The sequence below is a fragment of the Mastigoproctus giganteus genome, chromosome 6 (assembly GCF_048544385.1).
Source record: "Mastigoproctus giganteus isolate SK-2022 chromosome 6, ASM4854438v1, whole genome shotgun sequence".
Taxonomy (NCBI): Eukaryota; Metazoa; Arthropoda; class Arachnida; order Uropygi; family Thelyphonidae; genus Mastigoproctus; species Mastigoproctus giganteus.
In genome coordinates, this window is record NC_143580.1 from 215226701 (window position 1) to 215248244 (window position 21544).

At 37.8% G+C, this 21544-nt stretch overlaps 1 protein-coding gene across 1 annotated transcript; it reads right to left on the reverse strand.

The window, feature by feature from the left end:
• Positions 1 to 3390: 3390 nt before the first annotated feature.
• On the reverse strand, positions 3391 to 21327 carry LOC150084951 (putative glutamate receptor). The gene is made up of 13 exons (XM_090376407.1): positions 21234 to 21327; positions 9489 to 9620; positions 9179 to 9372; positions 8805 to 8948; positions 8503 to 8679; positions 8302 to 8408; positions 8082 to 8172; positions 7794 to 7949; positions 6837 to 6981; positions 6473 to 6702; positions 6110 to 6366; positions 5078 to 5236; positions 3391 to 3397 (listed from the first exon to the last, which is right to left on the reverse strand). Exons 1-13 carry the CDS (start codon positions 21325 to 21327, stop codon positions 3391 to 3393), a joined length of 1893 nt encoding a protein of 630 aa, XP_090232533.1.
• Between the last annotated feature and the right edge of the window lie 217 nt (positions 21328 to 21544).

Sequence of the window (21544 nt, forward strand, 5' to 3'; positions counted from 1 at the left end):
TTGTTTTCGATCCTGTGAGGATTCACGGTTGTTCAATTAATCTATGTGTGACCAGGCTGGGTGACGTGAGTATTCTGTTTTCAATATTATTATTCATTTCTAATGATTAAAATTCAACTGAATCAAGACCTCGATTAATATAACTGTGGTACAATTACAGCTCTTCAAGTAGGGCAGCTGCTTTGTCAGACAGAATACAAAACAGTTGGCTGTTCAGATTATCCAGACTCTTTAAATAGACAATGTCTATGCTTTGTGTTTTTAGAATTCTTTATAACTCTCTGAAATCATTTAAAGTTGTGATTGAAATGTGTTTTGCAGATGGCTAACAGGTCCTCCATCTACATCTCCAAAGGGAATCTGGAAGGCTCAAAATGTTCCCTTAAATTGCTTCCGTATGACCCAAACTCCAGATCTATGCTTACACTCCCACCAGCCCGCATCGAACCCATTCTGCCAACGTTAAATCTGAATGGTTTAGAGCTAGTATTTGGAGTGCTACCGGTAAGGCTGAAAAATAATACAAATCCCTTTTAATAAGATGTTCACATGAAAGGCGTTATTAAATTTAAAGATTTAAATGAATTCAGCAGGTTAATATAAAAAATAGTGAAGAGAACAGATTTATTTTAGGGTAAGGGAATAAATTAAAGATTTAGGAATAAGGAAGGATTTTGAGATTTAGAAACAATTTCATAATTAAGGATTAATTTGAGGATAAATGATCAGTAAAGCGCTGAGTAAAGGATTAATTCTAATTAATCTTGACCAAGAGCGGGAATGCAGTAGCACACGCTCTTTGAGTAGACCGGGGCTCAAGCCCCTGACTGCTAAATACGGTTGATCTGCCAACCCACATTGGACCAGCGTGGCAGATTATGATCCATTTCCCTCAACATGAATCGTTGAGGATGCTTCCATCCTGCAGTGGAGAAGAGCCCCGTTGCATGTTTGTCAGCCGCGTGGTTCCAGGACCGTGCCACCTAGAGACCAGAAACTTTTTTGTGTATACTAAAGAGATCTGAGATATTCACATCTGGTTGTAATTTTATGTTTAAACGTATCAAATCATTCTTGAGTTGTTAAAATATCTAATTTCCAATTATTGGTATTAGTATCATCAGTGTGATGGCTCAATAATCAATGGTGATGTGGCATATTATCGTTTAATATATGAAACGCTATTTGGAAATGATCGATTTTCTGAATTTGTAATTATCGATATTTGAATTTTCAATTATTGATATTTTTAATTTGTAAATTCTGGGACATTCACAAACTAATAATTATTACATTAAATGGAAAGAAATATTTTAAACAATTTGCCTGGAAATCAGAGATATTAATTAAGGGATTCGTTATAAGTAGCTCTTCGAGCTAAAAGCGATTCCTAAATCCTCAATCTTAGTTCTTACATTTCTTTATTGATAATTAATGGTAAGGCAAAACCAGAACTTTTAAAAGTTCAAGAAAATTAAACATACTATTCGTAGGGTAAAATGTAAATAAAATTTTACTGTCCATTGATCTAGACTTAATTGAAGTTTGGCATTAAATAAACAGATTATTTCACTGTTCCTAGAGGAATCCATTTTTCAAATACGATCAGTCCGAGGGAGGATACTTGGAAAACAAACTAATTCGTCTTCTATCTCAGGAGATGAATTTTAAGTAAGTTCTGTCTCAAATATTTCTTGAATTCATTATGAATATGAGTGATCAAATACTGTACGTTGTATCCTTTTGCAGGTTCAAGACGATGGAATCGGAGGAACGTGAATTAGGGAAAAAGCTGCCAAATGGAAACTGGACTGGAGTGATGGGACTTGTTCTCAATAAGGTCAGACAGCTCCAGATTATTAAATACATCTATTAATTATTCATTGAGTCTAATTTCAAATAATATTGAATTTAATATTGAAGTAATATTTTTATCCTAACTATATTTCAGAAAGTGGACGTTGGACTTGGACCTCAGTTGTTGTACACTTACTGGGTTGAAGTGGAGTTCTCACAATTCTACCACATTCAAACTGTTACTTTTATGACTCGTGCTCCAAGAGAACTACCAGTAAAGTTTATTCTTCTTAAACCATTTCAACCTCAGGTGACTTACCAATAGATCTTAAAAGAAATCTCTATGCAGCCATAATTAAAATATTAAAATATTGAGCTGTTTTAACAATTATTAATAATATTATTAATATTTTCAGATATGGTATCTAATTTTAGCATCGTTAGCAATTGGTGGATGCACTTTTACCATAATGGGATGGTTCGCTTCAAGAATCCTGAATAACAAACCGCCCAACCCAAGTTCTGTTTATTGGTACTTGTTTGCCACTTTGACAGGCAAAGGTACGAAAAATATTGCCACATTTATTGCATTGAGTTGTAATGGACAGTCTAAAGATATTCTCAAATTCTAAAGATGGTTTCAGATTAATATTATTTTCTTTAAATTCTAAAATTCAAATGACTTGAGATTCAGATGTGTAAACATTATAATTATGGCTGAAGGTGGACTTACTTCTCTTGACTATAAGCGTTTTGGTTATAACCCCAGTACTATTTTCAATATTCTAATGTTAAATATTTTGCGCTAATAAAATTAGGGCTTATTAAAATATACTTAATAATGGCGGTTGTTACTATTTATTTAAATAGAAGTCAGATCCAGTTTGCCTTCTGCATGCTCTTGCATATTAGCTGAAGGACTGTGGTTAATGGGAACTGTGGTGTTAATAACAGGGTACAGTAGCACCCTGATGTCATTTACGATGGTCCCACAACTGGAAACACCAATACAGACAATCTATGAATTAGAACAGCTGGTCGCTGAGGGAGAATTCTTTGTAGGAATACCTTTTTGGGGACCATTGCCGGTAGGTGTTTGTAATAACTGTATGGCACATTGTACATTATGTTCTGATAACTTTTTTTTTGTATTCATTGAAGGAGAAATGGATATGGGTTAAGAAAAGCCTAAGTTCTTCTTATGGCATTGGAGTACATTAGAGAGTGAAATACGAATACACGTTTTCTTAAAGTGTCTCATGTGGATTTAAAATCTGTATTAATAAATAGTTGCTTAATTTTTCAGGATGGAGGCACTGGAGTGTACAAAACTTACGAGGATGCTATGAACAAGGATCCAAAAAGATTCCTTTTTCCAGACGCTCAAACAGGAGTAAAACAGTTGCTGAAAGAAGACCTTGCATTGATATTTGCATACACAGATCTGGAAGCAGAAACGTATGAAATCGATCCCAAATTGTTTTATATGCCAAAGGATCAGTTCTACTCTCTGTACCATTCAGCGCTTACGACGAAAGGAAATCCATTGGGGAAAAGTATCAGTAAAATGTAAGCATTATTGTATAGTTACACTCACTGGCTATAAAAATAGAAACGTTTTACAATTGGCCTAAACAGATAATTAAACTTCTTTTAGGAAATGGAAGTTGTTACGTGGTATAATCACAAGTTCCTTGGAATCACATAAATACTGTACGCTTTTCTGGGGAAGTCAATACTCCAAAATCAAGACAGCAGCAACTCGATTTAGACATTTTGGGCCAATGGTACAGTGAAAGTGTGGCACGAACTCCACGATGCCACGCATCCAGACCGTCCCCTGTCCACCACTCAAGAGCTTGGAGGTGGTATCATGGTCTGGGGCATGTTCTGTTGGTTTGGAGAGTCCGCTCATACCGTTCATACTACCCCAATGAATATATTTCTGTCGTATCGGACCAACCATACTCTGCAATGGTTCAATTTTACCAGGATTGCGATGGATTCTTTTAAGACGACAACGCAACTAACCACCGCGCAAAAATTACATCTGATTGACATCACCGTCCAATTCTCCAGATTTGAATTCAGTTGAGAATGTCTGGGACATTTTGGAAAGGGCAGTTCTACTTTGCAGTTCTCTACCAACCACAGTACTGCAGCTAGCAAATATCCTGATCGAAGAATGGTGAAATCTGGAGTTGGAGCTGGAATTCCCAAACTACGACGTGTATTGGCCGTAGTTCTGGCAAAAGGTGATCCAACTAGATATTGAATAAACGTTTCTAAATTTTGGCCAATGAGTGTATATACAATCTAATTTCTTTTTACAGTTGAACTTGTCGTTCGCTCCATTATCTAATTGAAGCGTTTCTTGTTTATTCTATTAGAATAACCAGACTGGTAGAGTCCGGTGTGACCAGCAAGTGGCTTAAAGATATATTTACCAGAAAGGAAATAAAGATTTATCTAGACCTTAAAGAAGAGGAAAATACAGCTCTCACCATTTCTAAACTGCAAAGTCCTTTCTACTTATTGGTCACTGGATACCTTATCTCAATACTTGTCTTGATGCTTGAGAGGATTAAACACCGGTCCCATGAACATCACCAGAATAGATGGAGTCGATTTATGGAAAATACATGTACGTCTGTGTGGCATTACAGACATGCACGCTCATCTTGGAAAAATTAGTTTTGCACTTTGAAACTTAATTAAACTTCAAAATCGAAACAGTGATTATATGGAGTTATTGGACGCTTAATTAAATAATTAGCAATTAGCTAATTATTACATAATAATGTAATTAATTGGCATAAATTTACTGTATTATTAAGGCCCAAAGTTCTTTAGCCCACCATCCAATTATAGTCTAAGAATTTTGTCATAAATGAAGTGTTATAGAAATGAAATTATGAATAATTAAAAATATGATTCGTATCAAATCCTTATTTTAATTTTCCTTCATTCTGAAATTAATGAAACCCAAAATTTGTACTTCTGAACAATTTTTATTTGAAGACTTCAGAAAAGGATGTGCAGTTTTAAAAAATTCCAATTTAAATTCAAGATCAATGAATTAAATAATTGGTACATAATGGGAAGATCTTAATTGAAGTGGTTTCTATGAATACTAAGAATTTCATAACAACAGCGTTGGGATTGCTGTTGGAAATTACCATGAACACGAAGAGCATTCTTCATTTTAAACGTCAGGTTTCATTTACACTTTCTGTTCACTGCAAATTCTACCAACAACCCTAGACACGAAACAACATACCCAGTCGCCAGAAGATAAAAGGCACTCTGTACATCTTCTAACTCAAGAACTCTTTTCCCATCTGTTGAATCAATCCGCTTTGCTGACGCTCTTTCCAGCTCGTCCATAACATCCACCAACCATTTGTTCATCAGACCAGCTTCTGACGTTCTGGCAATCCTGTAAATCATAGGAATATGATAAAGATTACGAGCAAGTTAGCATCTATAGAAAAATTTCATTTAAATACTATTTACTTTATTTACTAACCACTGTCCTATGATTAATATCCTGTACTCTTCTCCATTTAAAAAAAAAACCCAAGTTTCCTGGAGAAAAAGCCATGCAACCCTCGCCCGAGACAGATTAACTCAGCCACGTTGTGAAAAACTCCACTCCCATGGTGGTTCTACCAACTGTGCAAGTAACCAATGACAACGACATTTTTCATTATTCCAAACATAGACGGTCTCATATTTCTGTCACCAAATTAATCATCCATTTTGCCTCTAATCTATGATGGGAGGATATTAATACATCTCTCATATTCCGAAGTAATATATTCCAGAGCTATTCTCTATATTTCATATTTTGAATCTCTTCCTCAATTAGACACAGAACACAGCCATTTTAATTTAGTGGTTTGTTGATAATGTGGGATTTTTTGCGCTTCAAATAGTTCGACCACAGTGTGCTAATTCGTATGGTATTCCCATACGCAGCCCAACATAGACGGAAAAAACTCTTATCAACTTTTCTCACAGCGTGGCCGAATTACTCGGTCTCGGGACTTTTATGGGCTTTTTTTGTACTCCTCAGCTGAAGTAGCCAGTCTCAAGCGAGGGTTACACGATTTCTTCCCAAAAGACTGCAGTCCCTGTCATTTCTAAAAGCACATATAAGATTTACAACATAAAAGATACTGTACTTTAGTTAGAGAATGAAGTTTCTTCCAGCCTGAAGATTTGGTACTTTATACTTCTGTAAACTCAGTAATGAACTACATCAAGCAATAATTGTACGAGTTTGTCACCATATTAAAGTTTGACTTACAATTTGTCAAAAGGTTTCTTGAATGGACTTTTTTTCTTGAGCGCTATTCCCATACTAAGACTATAGAAGTCACTTTTGGAGACAAAGAACTCAGTTGGGTCTCGCTGATAGGCACTACTCTGCAAAGTGAGTCGAAGACTAACATGAGCATGGTTCCTCTCTAGGCACACCTGTAAGCCTTCATTTTCTGAATTCACAAGGTTTTTGGGCTTTTGCATTTCTTCTCCAATCATGCGCATATTAGGAATGTTAGAGACCTAAAAGATTATGATTTTATTAGAAAAGAAATTTAATTCTTATCGTTTAACAAAGGAATTGCAAAGACAGATAACGAACACTATTTCACAAATGGAAGTGTCTTACGACAAAGGCCATCAATGTTGACGATCCTTTCAATGTACCACAGGTGTACCTTCCTTCGGCCACGGCCACGTAGAGTTCTTCGACTGTTTCTATAGGTTTCTCCAGTTCTGGCATTACCATGAAAGACATTAGTGTGCCGCTGTAACTTATAATGAATACCATGTTGCACAAGAACCACACGGTGTCCGTCATCTGGCAGGACATTGTTGATGGCAGTCCGGAATTAACTCCTGGCAGAAAAAGTAGATAAAGAAATTGCTTATTGAGTAACGTTTCATTATATGACATCGTGAGATATTAACGGTTGATAAGTTCACATTTATTCAAAATGGGTTAAGGGTAAGAGGCATTTAATTTCACCTACCTTGGGTGAGGAGAGATGCAAATAAATGCCAAAGGACATTGGTGCCAGAAGGTTGAGAGAACCGAAGCATTCGAGCTGCAAAAGTTCCTATTCCATAGAAAATGATAGCTCCACATACCAACGCTACAATAATAGCTATCCACATCTGCAAGAAGAAAGAATGTATAAATGTACAACCTCCAGAAGTATTTTCTAGATCAGTATTTATGTTGTTAAAATGAATCATCGTAAGTTGGTCACAATTAGCTTTGACGTTTGCTGCATATCAAAGCTTTACGCAGGAATTTCAAGGATTCTTGTATTTAATATTGGCAATTCTGCTCTTTGCTGCCTTTTGGTTGAATATTGTAACTGTCCCTTTCGAGGTCATCAATTGCATTGAAGATCCTTTTCCTTTTCCGAAATGGACAGTGGATGATTGCCATCGATGACTTTCGAGGTCATCGATGGCATTGAAGATCCCAATGTTTTAGATGCTTTTCCTTTTCCGAAATGGACAGTGGACTTTTGCGATTGCACTATTTGTGCGTGTGTGCGCGTTCGTATAATAACCTTTCAAATAAATGCATGATATTAACTCTTGTTATGGAGGAGTTAACATCAGACATTGGCATAATACATAATGCAGTGTTCATTCTAAACATTGAGTGTGCATAAATGTGGTTTATGATACTGTATTTCAGCCATATATCAATAATGCATGGTGCTCTTTTTAAAGTTCTTTTGTAACAACACAAAAGAACTCAAATACCCTACGAAATTGCAACTTTACTCCCATGTCATCAAGAAATGACAATCAGAAATAGAAAGACCATGTTTCTCTGAAAAGACCATGCATTAAATGTAGTGTACGTTATTTGCCATTCGAAGCGAACCTGAATATTTGAAAAATATTGAGCTTATTTAAAACCTGTATTTAAATAGTCTTCAGAAACTTATTGCATATTTTATGTTTACCATTTTGGAAAATGGCCGAAACAGAATAAAAGTCTTGGGTTTCTCACTTGGAGCTCGTGTCACATATGTGGCTCCCAGCATCCTGTACGGCTTGGTGAAGTCAGTAGCAGATGTTCGTGAAGGATTCATTACCAAAGACAATCCAAACTCAGCCTCCTGGAATAAAAAGAGTGGAAAAGTATGAATGCCACGTTGGCAGAGAGAGAGATATTGGGGAATTCTACGAATTTAAATTTGCTGTCTTCAAGCGATTTTAAAAATAGCGAATAAACATGAAAACAGACTTACATTTTCCAAAACCATTCGCATAGTTCCTGTCCATCTTCCATTTGGCAATTTTCTTCCAAATTCGTTGTCATCTGGAGTACGTACTTCATAGCTGGGGAACGATATTAATAAAAGGAAAAAGTTGATGATGAAATTCATCCCGGGTTATCTTATTTTTTTAGCGAAAAATTCATTTTTCTTTTTAGTTGTATTTCTTTAGAAATTTCCTCATTAAACTTACACAAAATTAAGCTTCTGAGAAATGGTATTCATTAATTGATAATCAGCTCCACCAACAGGCTCCATCTTACCGATTTCGTTTTCTTTTAGAATAAGAAATGGGTGATTCTACAAGAAAACAAACGCATTGGATGCTTCTGAAAGTAAATGAGATCTCTTAATTCAAATGACTCGAATGAAACAAATGAAACAAAATACTTACAGGTCTCCAGGCAGCAATGAATTTAACACCTTTCATATCTTGAAAGTAGTTAATGTCATGCAAGAAGTTTTCACGTGAACTGAACACACCGTCCACTGAACTCCAAGACAAAGGCTGAGACACTTCCATAAAACAACGACTTCCTCTCTTCTTACCAGAGATTTCCAAAAGCGAAAACTGTGAAGGCGAAAATTGGTTGTAAATTAGTATTTTTGAATTAATTTTGATAATTGTTTTTTGTTCTATTTCCACGCCAATGGAAACACTTCAAGTTCAGAAGTAAAGAACTGTAGATTGCTTACCGATGAAGAATTTCTTGATGCAACGTGCAAATGAAGGTCACAACCATAAAAGGCAGCAGGCTCATATGGAATCATTTCGGGGCGTTCAGGAAGCTCTGGTAGGAAGATCACCCAGCGAACTAGGTCGTTTTGCCACGATAAGTGCTGAAAAGAGAATCAAATATTACCCTTTGGATTGCTCAATGGTTAGATGTCCCACGACTCAATCCATCTTCGCAACGATCGATACCATTTTTGTTTTGAATAATTTAGCGCAATAAAAATGTTAATAATTTCTTAACTTTCTTAAGAGTTTCTACAAACACTTTCATCCAAGGATCTTCAAAGTCGTGTGACAGCTACCTAAATTTAAAACATTCTTTAAAGTTATTTACCTTTCGAGATAATTCCATGCCTTCTCGAAGACAGTTGCTGAAATAAAAGACGTGAGCAACGTTCAATTTTCGTCCATAGTGAAAGTTATTTGGCAATTCGTTTTCAACCATTTTGACATATTCGTCTTTGAAGGTCATTACCCGTACTCCATTGAAATTCAACGTGGTCATCATCTCTTCAAGGTGATGATTTCCTGTAAATCAAGTCTTAGACTTAAGGCATTTAAAGGAAATTATATTTCCAGTGGAAAACTGTAAAAAAATAAACAAACTCTGATATTATAACTAAAGATAACCTTGTACATCTTACCAAAGGATTCTGAATACACTATCACGACCTCCTTTAACTTGAGCACATGCTTTATAGTGTCAGCCAGAAACGCCGAGTAATAATTGTCCTGCATGTCCTGAGAATACTCCCAGCATGGCAGGGTTTTATTATCTATTTGGAAAAAAACATTAAACATTATACAAGTAAAAATGTAACAAGGATGTACGTTAAAATTAAGAAAATATTTTACTTTACCTCAATACAATGCAGTGTATTGCAAGACCTGATGGTACTACAATGGAGGTAGTATCATCAGGTACCATGGAGGTAGGATACCAAATTTTCCAATAAGGGCCTTGTTGTCAATAACTGTGGATTCATCAATCTGAATAGAAAGATTTCTCGTTTTTAGTTTGTCAATTAGCTGCTCTTCAATGTCAACTGACATCTCATCGATTCGTCTTCGAATTGAATCGTTGCTCAATGGCAATTCTTTTAAAATACTGGAAGGATTTTGATGCATCAAAATCCTTGAAATTACAGTCTCTAATGCTGGTCGTATAACAGTCTCAGCGACTATATGAGCACTACCAGTTTTTGCAACGGTTTATGCAATTTTATAAGACGCAATCATTCCATCGTCATTCGTTTGTGTGTTCTTCTTAAATAAGGAAGTAACAGTGTTACGTTGCTCAAAATACTGCTGGAGATGCGAGACACTTTTCTTAAGTCGTGATCAAAGAGCAAAGAATCTGTGAAGGCGAAGTCAGCAAGCTCCAAAACTGTACTACCAAAACTGTGGCTTAGATTTCAATTGTCTCAAAACGTCAACCCTTACAGGCATTAACTTTCCTGATAGTTTAGGGGAATAACCGATTGTTGATATTTTGCAATGATCTCAGTTCAGACTTGTTAATGTTTGGAGGAACTTCTTAAAAGACATTTCGTGGGATCTAGCTAGTGTTCTGCATATAGTTTTTTTTTAACTGTGGGATAATTTTAATAACTTTAAATTGAAAATGGATGGTTGTAGGATGATATGCGAAATTTGCTTTCAACCAGACAGTAATTGATCATTGGAACAAAGTTCCATCTGGTGTTGTGGAAGTGGATAGTTTGAATAATTTTAAGAAGTATTAGGCAAATTATTGAAGGGGACGAACAAATGACTGGGTATGATTGATGATGTATAATCTTGGTTTTTTGTATAAGATCCACTACAACCAATGCTCACCCAGTTTTTCATCCAGAAACATGAAAACAGGCTAGTAACTGCATGCTTCTACACACCTAACGACTATCGTGTGTTATTACCCTCTTTGGTTGTTTATGCTAATAAGAGTGTAGCTAGGAATGGGGAGGTGATAAAGGATTTTCTAAGAATTTTAAGAATTAAGATTCAGTGAACTGAGTCCTACCTTTGATTCCACAAACAAGCCGTAAACACAAAGCACAGATGAAACATCTTAGCTCCATTATCAACCATCTAGCTGTGACAATGCTGTAATGTAACTGTCCTAAAACTGACTTAGAGAATATTGCGAGCCGTCTCAGATCCATTGCGAGAAAGGAGTCGATATGCTAGTTTCCACTTTCATTCATAATTGACCTTAAAGCATACTACTCTCTCTCTCTCTGCTATTTGAATCCCAATGTGAAAAATTAAGCACTTAGAGAAGGGCTCGTATCTTCTCTATAATTGTCTCTCTAGGTTTCATTTTTTATTTAAAATTCTGAAAACTTAGCATGCAATTAACCAGGACCGGTTTTTGACGATGGTGCTTTGTCCAGCATTGTTCAGATAATCCATAGAAGCGAGTATCCACTTTAATACATACCCTGTTGACAAATTGTTGCTCTATCACCCTTGCGGAAACGACCTAGGTTCTAACTGATCGAAACTTTTAGATTGTAGTTGGCTGTTGTAGGGTTTTAAGCCATCATCAGCAGCTTAGTCCATATTGCGTCATATATAATATGTCTGAAAATTGCGCGTGTTCTGTGACCGATTTGCTGTTTTCTGGACGAAAAAACAAGAGTTTCGGAAGAAAACCATGACACCCTCCCCAGAGATCAACTAACTCAGCTACGGTTTGAAAAACTCTATAAAACGTCCTAGAGATTCGAACTCAGGTCTTTTCCACCCTGGTGTGGGGAGGAAGGTGATTATACCATGTAAGATGTAAAATGTATAATATTTTATAGAAAACTGAGATTAATTTAAAGTAAAACTTATAATATAGCACTATGGGGCAGCTAAACCCTACAAGTCAAGAATATTACTAAGGTCACTTGCAAGGGATTAAATTAGACAACGTTTATAGAAAGGGAGCGGTAAGCTGAAAGGCTATTAGCAACCCGGGTACACTTCGACTCCCAGCACACAGAAACAATGGAAACGAGTAGCAACTGCTGTTAGTAATAGGTGTTAACTCTGGAAAACAATGGTGCGGTGGATCATGGTACTGTCGGGACATTTCTTTGATCGGTGACATCTGGAGAAGAGACAGGAAGTAAATACGGGACAAATGCTGGAATTAAAGTTAAGACTGGCGTCTGGCTGTCGGTGATGGCAAGTTTTGTAGATCGTATGAAATAAGTCTGCTAAAGTATAACTATAAGCGGCTGACTTCAAAGGTACAGACAGCCTGAGAAATTTTACAAATTTCTTAAAATAAGAAGTTAGATCGAGCAACAAGGAGACAGCTTGAGAAAATAAAACGAGCAAATAGGGACAGAGGGAAAGTTGATAAAATGAGAAAGATTGGTTAAGACTCAGAACAAGGGTGGGCCTGACACATAGGGGCGCTACGTCATTTAGATGAAAAAAGTGAGTGAACAGGGGGAGTAAGACAGAACCCCGAGTTGAGTTTATGTGGGTGTTTATGGAAATCAGTTAGGACGGACAGGTGAGTTTTTTCGTCGGTGTAAGTAAAAATGAGTTAGTAACATGGACAGTTGAGTGTTTGGTTGTGGTAGAAAATATGAGTTGGTAGCAGTTGACAGTTGAGTTTTTTGTGGTGTTAGAAATTATGGAGTGTAAGGAGAATAAGCCTGTCCGTCATTGGAAGGCAAGAGCAGTGGCCGTATGCTATAGTCTAATCCACATCGGAAGAAAGGCAAGGGTAGTGGCCCGAATGCAACGAGCGCTGTGAAATATTTCTTAATTTAATAAGAAGTTCTTAATAGGTGGAGCGGAGTAGCGAGGGTGGCATCCTATGAGCTATCTCCTTGTGGATGAGTTGTAAAAAGTGGAGTAGAGAAGGAGTTAGTGTGAGATGCCCTGTGAGTTTTCTTTTTGTGAATAAGTTTTAATAAGGTGGAGAGGGAAGGAGCGAAGCCGAAAAATTAGTAGCTCGATGAGTAGGAAGGAAGCAGCGAATGGAAGGTAGCCTGAATAAGGTGGAGAAAGGACGCCAGTCCCATGCAGCCAAGAGTTCCTGAAAATTATCTGTAGCAGATTCAGGTTGATCAGATGAAGGAGATCCTCAGAGAGCCAAAAATGGAAGGTTGAAACCTCCCCGGAAAGGAAAGAAAAAAGATAGTAGTAGGTGAGAGATGTATTAAGTACTGTAAGTTAACAAGAAGGACTGTTAGAGAAACAGTATAGTACTTAAAAAAAAGGGGTAGCACTAAAAGTAAAATGATAGATAAATTATCTCTGAAGTAAATTATATATACTAACAGAGTTTAATTAATTAAAAAAGGTTATTGTTAGGTAACAAATAGAGACTTTAGGAAAGTTAAGATTGGTCTTCAGTATATTGTAACAGATTGGTGAGAACACAGAGTATAATGATGAAAGTAGCATATTGATTGTTAATATAAGAATAATTTATGCAAGGTATCCTTGATTTAACTTTGTATGCGTATTACATGTTTTTTTATTCGATTGTATATTATGTTGTATATATATGTATATATATGTAAATAAACTTTGTTGTTTATTAATTTGTGAGTTTGTTATTCCTGAACACTCAGCCTTTCCGAAGGGAATTATAATTAATTGAGAAGTTCCCACGAATTCTCCTGTGAAGCAAAGTCAGATGTGTAGGTGGGGGTATAAGGAATAGAGGTCTATATAGTTATAAGGGAACAGAATAAATAAGGAATATTTAATAAAGAATTATTATTATTAATATTCAAAATAAAATTAAAGAAGAGTAAACACATATGTATATTTATTAAGGACCATCATTCCCCCCCAACTGTGCTACCCACGAGGGCAAGAGAAACTTTCATGACCACCTCCTCTCCGGAAATTCGTATTTCTGTACACAATTTTTTTTTGAATGTACACTGAAAACTTAATTCCTTAACCACCTCGGTACTAAGCAGAAGCAACCAAACAACTCCTATAATGCTTATAATTCCCCTGAAATTCATAAGGTGAAATTCTAGCCCATTGGATATCACTGCAAACGAATTCTAACATTTTTAGTGTGACGTGCAACGTCTGATTTTTTTTTTTTTTTTTTATGTGAACACCCCAAACACCAGAGGTATTAGAACCTATAGTACTTGGTACCGTGCTGGGGTTGGAGGTTGAGAAGACGAAAGAAGATATTTGTTGACATTGGACTTGAACTTCTGTAGATTGTAATTTTCAGGAAATACGTATGAAGGAAGGTTGTTCCAGAAAACGGCAGTTGAATGAATAAACGAGGAAGATGAAAAGTTGGTTCTGTGGGTTTGAAGTTGGACAGTAAATGGATGTTGGCTGGTGGCGGCACGTGTTCAAATTGTTTGAAAGAGGGAGCGGGAATTATAGAAGCCAATTCAGAAGATACTTGCCCAATTCCATGGGCAAGTATCTTCTACAGATACTTGCCCATGGAAGTATCTGTAGAAGAGGCATGCAGCAGAAACAGTACGTCTATCAGAGAGCGAGTGGAGAGACTCTGTTTGAGATAAATCATTAATTAAACTAACTGCCCTCTTCTGAATGGAATCAAGAAGCCTCAGAGAGGTTTTGGGGGCAGCGCCCCAGATGTGGGAACAATATTCCATGGCAGGGCGGATTTGCGATTTATACAGAGTGAGCAGCTGTTTGGAAGAAACGTAACGCCGAGAGCGAAAGAGAAAACCAAGTTTTTTAGATGCAGAGGAAGCAATATTTGTAATGTGCTTGTGCCAAGAGAGATTAGAAGTCAGGGTAATCCCCAAAAGAGATATATCTTGCCTAGAAATCGGAGTGTCACTAAAGATAAGCATAGGAGCAGAAGAATCCTTTTGGTGAGATATAAGACAAGACTGAGTTTTAGAAGGGTGGAAATCAACTAAATTGTCTTTGCCCCACTGGAGAATTACCTGAAGATCGGCATTTAAGGAATTGGTAGCAGATTTTCGAGAAGTTGCAGCTGATTGAGCAGGACAAGGTTTCTCAAAATGGAAAGTTGAATGCAATGTGCTGTCATCGGCAAAACTATGGATAGGATTTCCAGTCAATGGAAGACGGTCATTGATATACAAGAGGAAAAGAGTGGGGGAAAGAACTGAACCTCGTGGGACACTGGCATTAGTGGAGAAGTTAGAAGACAGAGAGCCATCAACCATCACCCTCAGTGAGCGATCAGAGAGAAAACTGGATAACCAATTACTAAAAACAATTGGCAAACCATAAGATGGAAACTTGTTTAGAAGACCTTTATGCCAAATACGATCGAAGGCCTTTGAGATGTCAAGAGCAACTACATGTGTTTCACCGAACCTTTCCATTGAATTAGTCCATAAATGGGTAACATAATCCAGAATATCTCCAGTGGATCGACACTGACGGAATCCATACTGGCGATCTTTGATGAGATGGAAGGTTTCTAGGTAGTTTAAGAGTTGGTGGTTAATTGATTTCTCCATTACTTTAGAAAGAGTAGAAGTAATTGCAATGGGACGATAATTGGATGGGAGGGATTTGTCACCCTTTTTAGGAACTGGCTGGATGTGAGCAAATTTCCAAGAAGAAAGAAAAACACCTTTGGAATAAGAAAGTGAAAAAAGGCGGCAAAGAATAGGAGTAAGTTCAGGAGCACAGGTTTTGAGAACAAGTGGAGAAATACCATCAGGACCTGGAGCTTTCTTAGCATCAAGATTCATCAAAATCCTTCTGATATCCTTTTGACGGAAGACAACAGGAGGCATGGAATGTTGCGTGTTGGGAATGGTGGGAGGTGTTTTATCAAGATCATTAATACATGAGCTGGAAGAAAAATGGGATGCTAGCAGGTCAGCTTCATCCTTGGCTGAAGTGGCAACAGAACCATCTGGTTTGGACAGAGGTGGGAGCAAAGATGGGCAAAAGTTGCGGCCAATAGCTTTGGCAAGAGACCAGAATGCTCGGCTACCATTAGGGCAAGAAGCAAGTTTTCTACTCTTAGCCTGTTCAAACTCTGGTTTGGATTGATTAATAACTGCTTTACAATTGTTGCAAGCTTTGGTGTAGACAGAAAATGAAACTGAAGAATTAGAAACAAGCCATTTACGATATGCAACATTCTTCTCTTGGACAGCCTTAGCACATTTATTGGAAAACCAAGGTTTAGATAAAGGACGAGATTTTAAAGTGGAGTGTGGGATAAAGGATTTTCTTCCTACAAGAATAATTTCACTGACACGATCTGAGCAAACGTTGACATCAGAAGTTTTGAAACAGTAATCCGACCAAGGAAAAGAAGAAAAGAAGTCTCGCAGGTCATCCCATTTTGCATTCTTGTAATGCCAAACAACACGTGGTTGGGAATAGCCATGAGATAGAGGTTCCATAGGAGAAGAGACAATCACCAAATTGTGATCTGAAGTGCCTAAAGGACCTCTCATTTCGACCGTGTACTTAGAAGTATTGTTTGTGAGAAAAAGATCAAGCGTATTGGCTGTATGATTAGGATTGTCCGGTATTCTTGTAGGTAAATGAACAATCTGTGCTAGGTCATTAGTAATTGCAAAAGCCTCAGCATCTCGACCTGCTGGGTCGGTGTGACTAGAAAACGGAAGCCAGCTGGAGATGTGAACATTAAAATCACCAAGGAAAATTACCTCACTGTTAGGAAAGTTGGACTGGAGAAAGTCAAGTTGCAACGAGAGGAAGTCAAGGAGCTCCAAGTGATTAGTATAGTTGGGAGAATGGTAGAGACAACAGATGAATTTTACACAATGAGGTAGAGAGATTTTAAGCCAGAGAAGATCAAAGAGAGGAGATTCCAAATTGCTAAGTCTCTGACAGGGAATATCAGAATGGACATATGCACAAGTATCACCTTTGAGGCGAAAGGAATCATACAGAGAATAATTTGGTCATCTGAGATGAGCAGTAGTTGAATCAAGCGATAACTGAGATTCTGTCAGAAAAAGTACATGTGTTTGGCAGACTGCAAGTGGAAATGGACATCGTTGAGATTAGAATTGAGACCACGTATATTTGTGAAATTAATTAGGAAGTCCTTGGGAGGTTTAGATCGTTTCGCAGATAAGCTTGCTCTATTATTTTGACAATTCATGGTGTATTCAATAGTAAGAAAAAGTGGGTGGGACATGCTGTATGAAGTAATGAAATTTTTGGATATGGCGTACACGTGGTAAGAATATACCCAGATCCTTGACATAACGTGGCCTTGACAATGCTCCCCGCATACACACTACTCGGACTCCCTCCAGTCACTTTCTTACAGAGTAGAGGTAGCAAGATTATACACTAGCTGATCCGGAAGCCTCCTAGAGAGTTACCAATAGGTTCAGTCCGGTGTACTAACTAGCGGCCGGCCTGCGAACACCGTTCTAGAGCTGTACCCTCGAAATGTAAGGAATATTGGATCTCGCCACGACGTTCATCATAACCTCAAAAGTCATCAGTCATACTGCATGATAGAAGAGGTAGGGAAGTGTTGACCACAACTTAGCTCTAGAGACCAAACATGGGTTCCACCACTTCAAGCCTCCAATAAGCAAAGTGGAGGTATTTCACCGGTTGATGAGAGTCATCTACCCCTAGTTCTGCCTGGTAACGTAGAGGGGCGGCGTTCCTCCATGTGGTGTGGGCCCCCACACTTCGACCCCTGCTTACGTTGGTTCACACCTGGGTGGTCACCCACCATGTGCTTGTGCATGGAGGTTATACCCAGGATTACTAACAGTCCCACCATCGTGAAGGTGCAAGCAGAGGATTTGGCTGTCACAGACCGTCCGGACTTCGCCGAAATTGGGTCCACTTGACTTGAGTGTCACCCGAATATCAGTTCCATCAGCGTTTTAGACTCCCAGGTAGCAAGTACAGTTTTTCTGGCATATCTGAGAGAATGTCTGTGACAACCTCAAGGACCAATATGAAGACTAGGTTCAGAAACAGCTCAATGATTCCAACTAAATGGGATGACTTATATCGGTGAAACTTTATTTCTTTCATTAGTTTGTTGACTTCTGTCTCGAAAAACCTTGGCACGGCGAGGGACGAGCAGGGAGAATGATTACATCAAGATATTAAGTCAGTGGAAAATCTCTAACAAGGTTTCTGGAACGATCGTGTTGGAGGACCTGTGTTTGTAATGAAAATCAATCTGCTCTGATGAGGAAATGAAGCATTCTGGTTTACGCTCCTGTACAACCAATGTATCCATTCTATATTTATTAAAAAAAGTTGTTGATCGCAAATTCTTCCGAGTTAAACCTGTTTATCATTAGCTTTAATTGTGACCGAGCTGGCATCTGACAATAATGGCACTCATTGTTTTTTTTAAATCCACTGTACATTTCAGATATATCGCCTTGCGACTTCCAAGTGCTTGTGGAACTTAAACGCGGAATTTCGGTGTTTAAGTTCCACAGTCATCACATTTCTGACTTTTGAACCTGTTCTAAAAATAAAATCAGTTGTCTGTTGGAATAGTCAATCGACTAGTTGGTAAACATCTTAAATGAATAGTTTTAACATCGTTTACATACTATACATGCAAATCCAATGAATATGTTAATGGGAAAAGCGACACGTTGTCATCCATCATAATGATTTGATTATTAGCAACATTTGTAGGGCATGACAAAGGGCGAAGCTCACAGAAAATGCAGAACAAAGACGTTGGCAAACATCGTGCAGAGTGGCATGATGTTTGAAACGAATCCGACTGATAATAGAAAAACTTCTGGACAATAGATTACAAAGCAAGAGAAAAAAAAACACAGACAGAGAGAGAGAGAGAGAACCGTTTCTGTATTCGTTTCAAGAGGGCCATAAAATTAAATATTTAGAACTTTTTTCTGTGAACAACACACACACACACACCCTATTGTGCTTTTCATATTAAACTTCCCACTTTCCACACGCATATTGATTTAGGCGATAGTTTTCTTCACACAAAGCCCACATTTCGATGCTGCAGCAGAAGTGGAAAATCCACGGATCTTCATACTTCAGAAATGTTGCCTTTGGTTTGCAGCTTCGTGGCTGTTCTTCAAGTTATGGGATATAGTGACTCCAGAAGTAAAGGTATGTCTGTAATGATAAGCTAATGAACGAAGGATATGGTCCTTCGAGATTAATATACGTATATAAATGGGTTCAGGATTAATGAGTTTTTGACAATTTGGTTGAAGATAATTGGTGGCTACGACGATTCGGTCTTTGGTAGAGCTAATACCGTGGATGGATTCTTTACTGGAGCTTGTGTAAGGGTTGGAATTGAAGTCGATTCTACATGGGAAAGCGCTCTGGTTCAATGAGGCGTTTTCACCAGGGCACGTGGTCATTCTCGACGCTCCTAAGAACGGTACGATGGTTTGTTCCTTTAACCTGGTTTCTGTAATTTTCTTTTAGCTTCCCAAAGCTCAACCAATTCATGTTTCTGGAAAAGCACAGGATTCAACTGAGTAGATATGTTTAAAAATTAATAAATAATCTTAGCTAGATTAAAGGTGTTACGATATGAATCACTTTCCAACCTGCCTACGAGAAGGATCGGAGTGAATCCATTTATACAAAGTAAATGACTAAAAAAATCATTTTCTTTTTTCTAAGTTTCTACCTTTCCCTTCCTCTTCTCCTCATTGATTTTGTTATTTTCTGATCTCTGCGTAATACACCAAAATTTCGCGCATGCACCAATTTTTTGTACTCACCGAATTGTCTTTTACCAAATTATCACACACAGCTAAATGCATATTCACCAAATTGTCTCGTACACCGAACTGCATGCAACAAATTGTCGAATACAACGAATTGTTTTGTGGTCGATTTTCTGTTTGCTGGACGAAAACCCCCAGTTTCTGGGGGGGAAACCTTGCTATCAATGCTGAAACCGACTAACTAAGCCACGTTGTGAAAAAGGCCCATAAGAATTATTCGCGTTATTGATGGTAATGGAACCCATCCTGCTAGGTGCCAACAACGGAGGCTGGCAATGGCAAGCGTAATTGTGCGAAGTGTTTTCGTGAAGCATATTAGCCTCCTTTATTCCGGTGGAGTAACACTGGAATGCCACAGGTTATCTGAAATTGTTTCCAAAGAGGCCTGTCTCTTCATGGCTGCAGATTCTCCATTTGTGATTGGATTTTTCAATCACGATAATGCACCATCTCCCAAGGTCAGAATTGTACTGAACTGGTTCCAGGTACATGGGAGTTAATTTACCTTGTGGTCTCTCCAATCACCAGACCTCAGTCCAATTGAGCACCTGTGGATGAAGTGGAACACCCTCTTTGGAGTGGAGATCTACAACCAACTACATAAATATTGTATCAATAAAATGCTTTCAGTTTGTAACAGCTGATTCAGTGTACTAGCATCACTCAGATTATTTTTGCACCTTGTTAAGTCCGTGCCATAATGAATTCAGGCTGTTCCAAGGGTTGAAAGAGTACCTACTCGCTACTAGGTAGGTGTATTTAATGATGTGGTCACTCAGTGTACATCTGCACCTTGGAGTTATACACTCTGTCAAGCACAGGACTAAATCTAACTAGGAATGCTTTAAATGAATGGCTTATATGTAGTCTAAGTTTCACAAATAAATGCAATTTTTTTAAAAGCCTGTTCCTTTATAATATATATCCTCAAAGGAAATCATCTTGGAAAATTAGATTATAAGAATGTGGAGTCCCTAACTCTTTTGAGATAGAATCTCAAATCTTTTAGAATCTCCGAATTCCCCTGTTAGGAAACGGTCATCCATTCTTTTGAAGACTTCATCTCCCATCAATCTTCAAAGCTCCTACTTGAATCTCTTTGCTTTTAAGGCTATTCGATCTTTGATCTTTGAGATTGAGTAGTCTTATAAATGAGGTAGAAGATTATAAGTTGATTTGGATTCTTGTTGCTTTGTATCGCTGTTTTCTGGCTGTTAATCTGGTAGATTAAAACCGAATTTCTTATGGGCGAAACTCCGTCCAAATAGTTCAAAATCTCTCTCTTTTGAGATATAGTATAAAGGATTTGCTTATCTCCATCAAGTTTTAAGAGCAGTTGAAGTTAATTTGTGTTCTAAAAAAAGGTCGTACCACACTCCACAATGGAAAGACAAGCGGTGCAAAGATCTCAAAAACTTTGGAATTTCCGATTACTGACACGTTGCATACCTTTCTGGAGTCAAGACAGTTGCTTATCCACTTCAAAGTACAGCCCAAATACTTCCTGTTTCATGCAATAGGTAGCATTTTTCCAGTTTTTCCAGTCACAGATTTCGAGGATTGTTATTTCTAGGCCCAAACATATATCCGATAACTCTCATCGAATACTATCAATCAGGAGTTCAGGGAGGTACAAGAATTAATATTAGTGTACGGACGATACCTACGAACATTATTTACCAGAGTGGATAATCCCAACTCTGATTTGTGGTGGAGGTGCTATCATTCTCTGGGTGTTTCGTTTCAGCTTGAACCACTGGTCGTCGTTTCTCATTTCTGGGAAAATGACTGCCATGCGGTGCATTGACATCATGGACAATTCTGCTTTTTCCTAACTGTGGCATCAGCACGGAGAGAGCCCCTTTTCTCTTTTTGCACGACAAAGCACCTCATATAGCATATTGAGTTTGAGTGAGGTTTGAGCATTTAGACGTCTAAAAGCTTCATTAGCCACAGATCCTTGACCACATTGAACGCTGTTGGGAGAAACT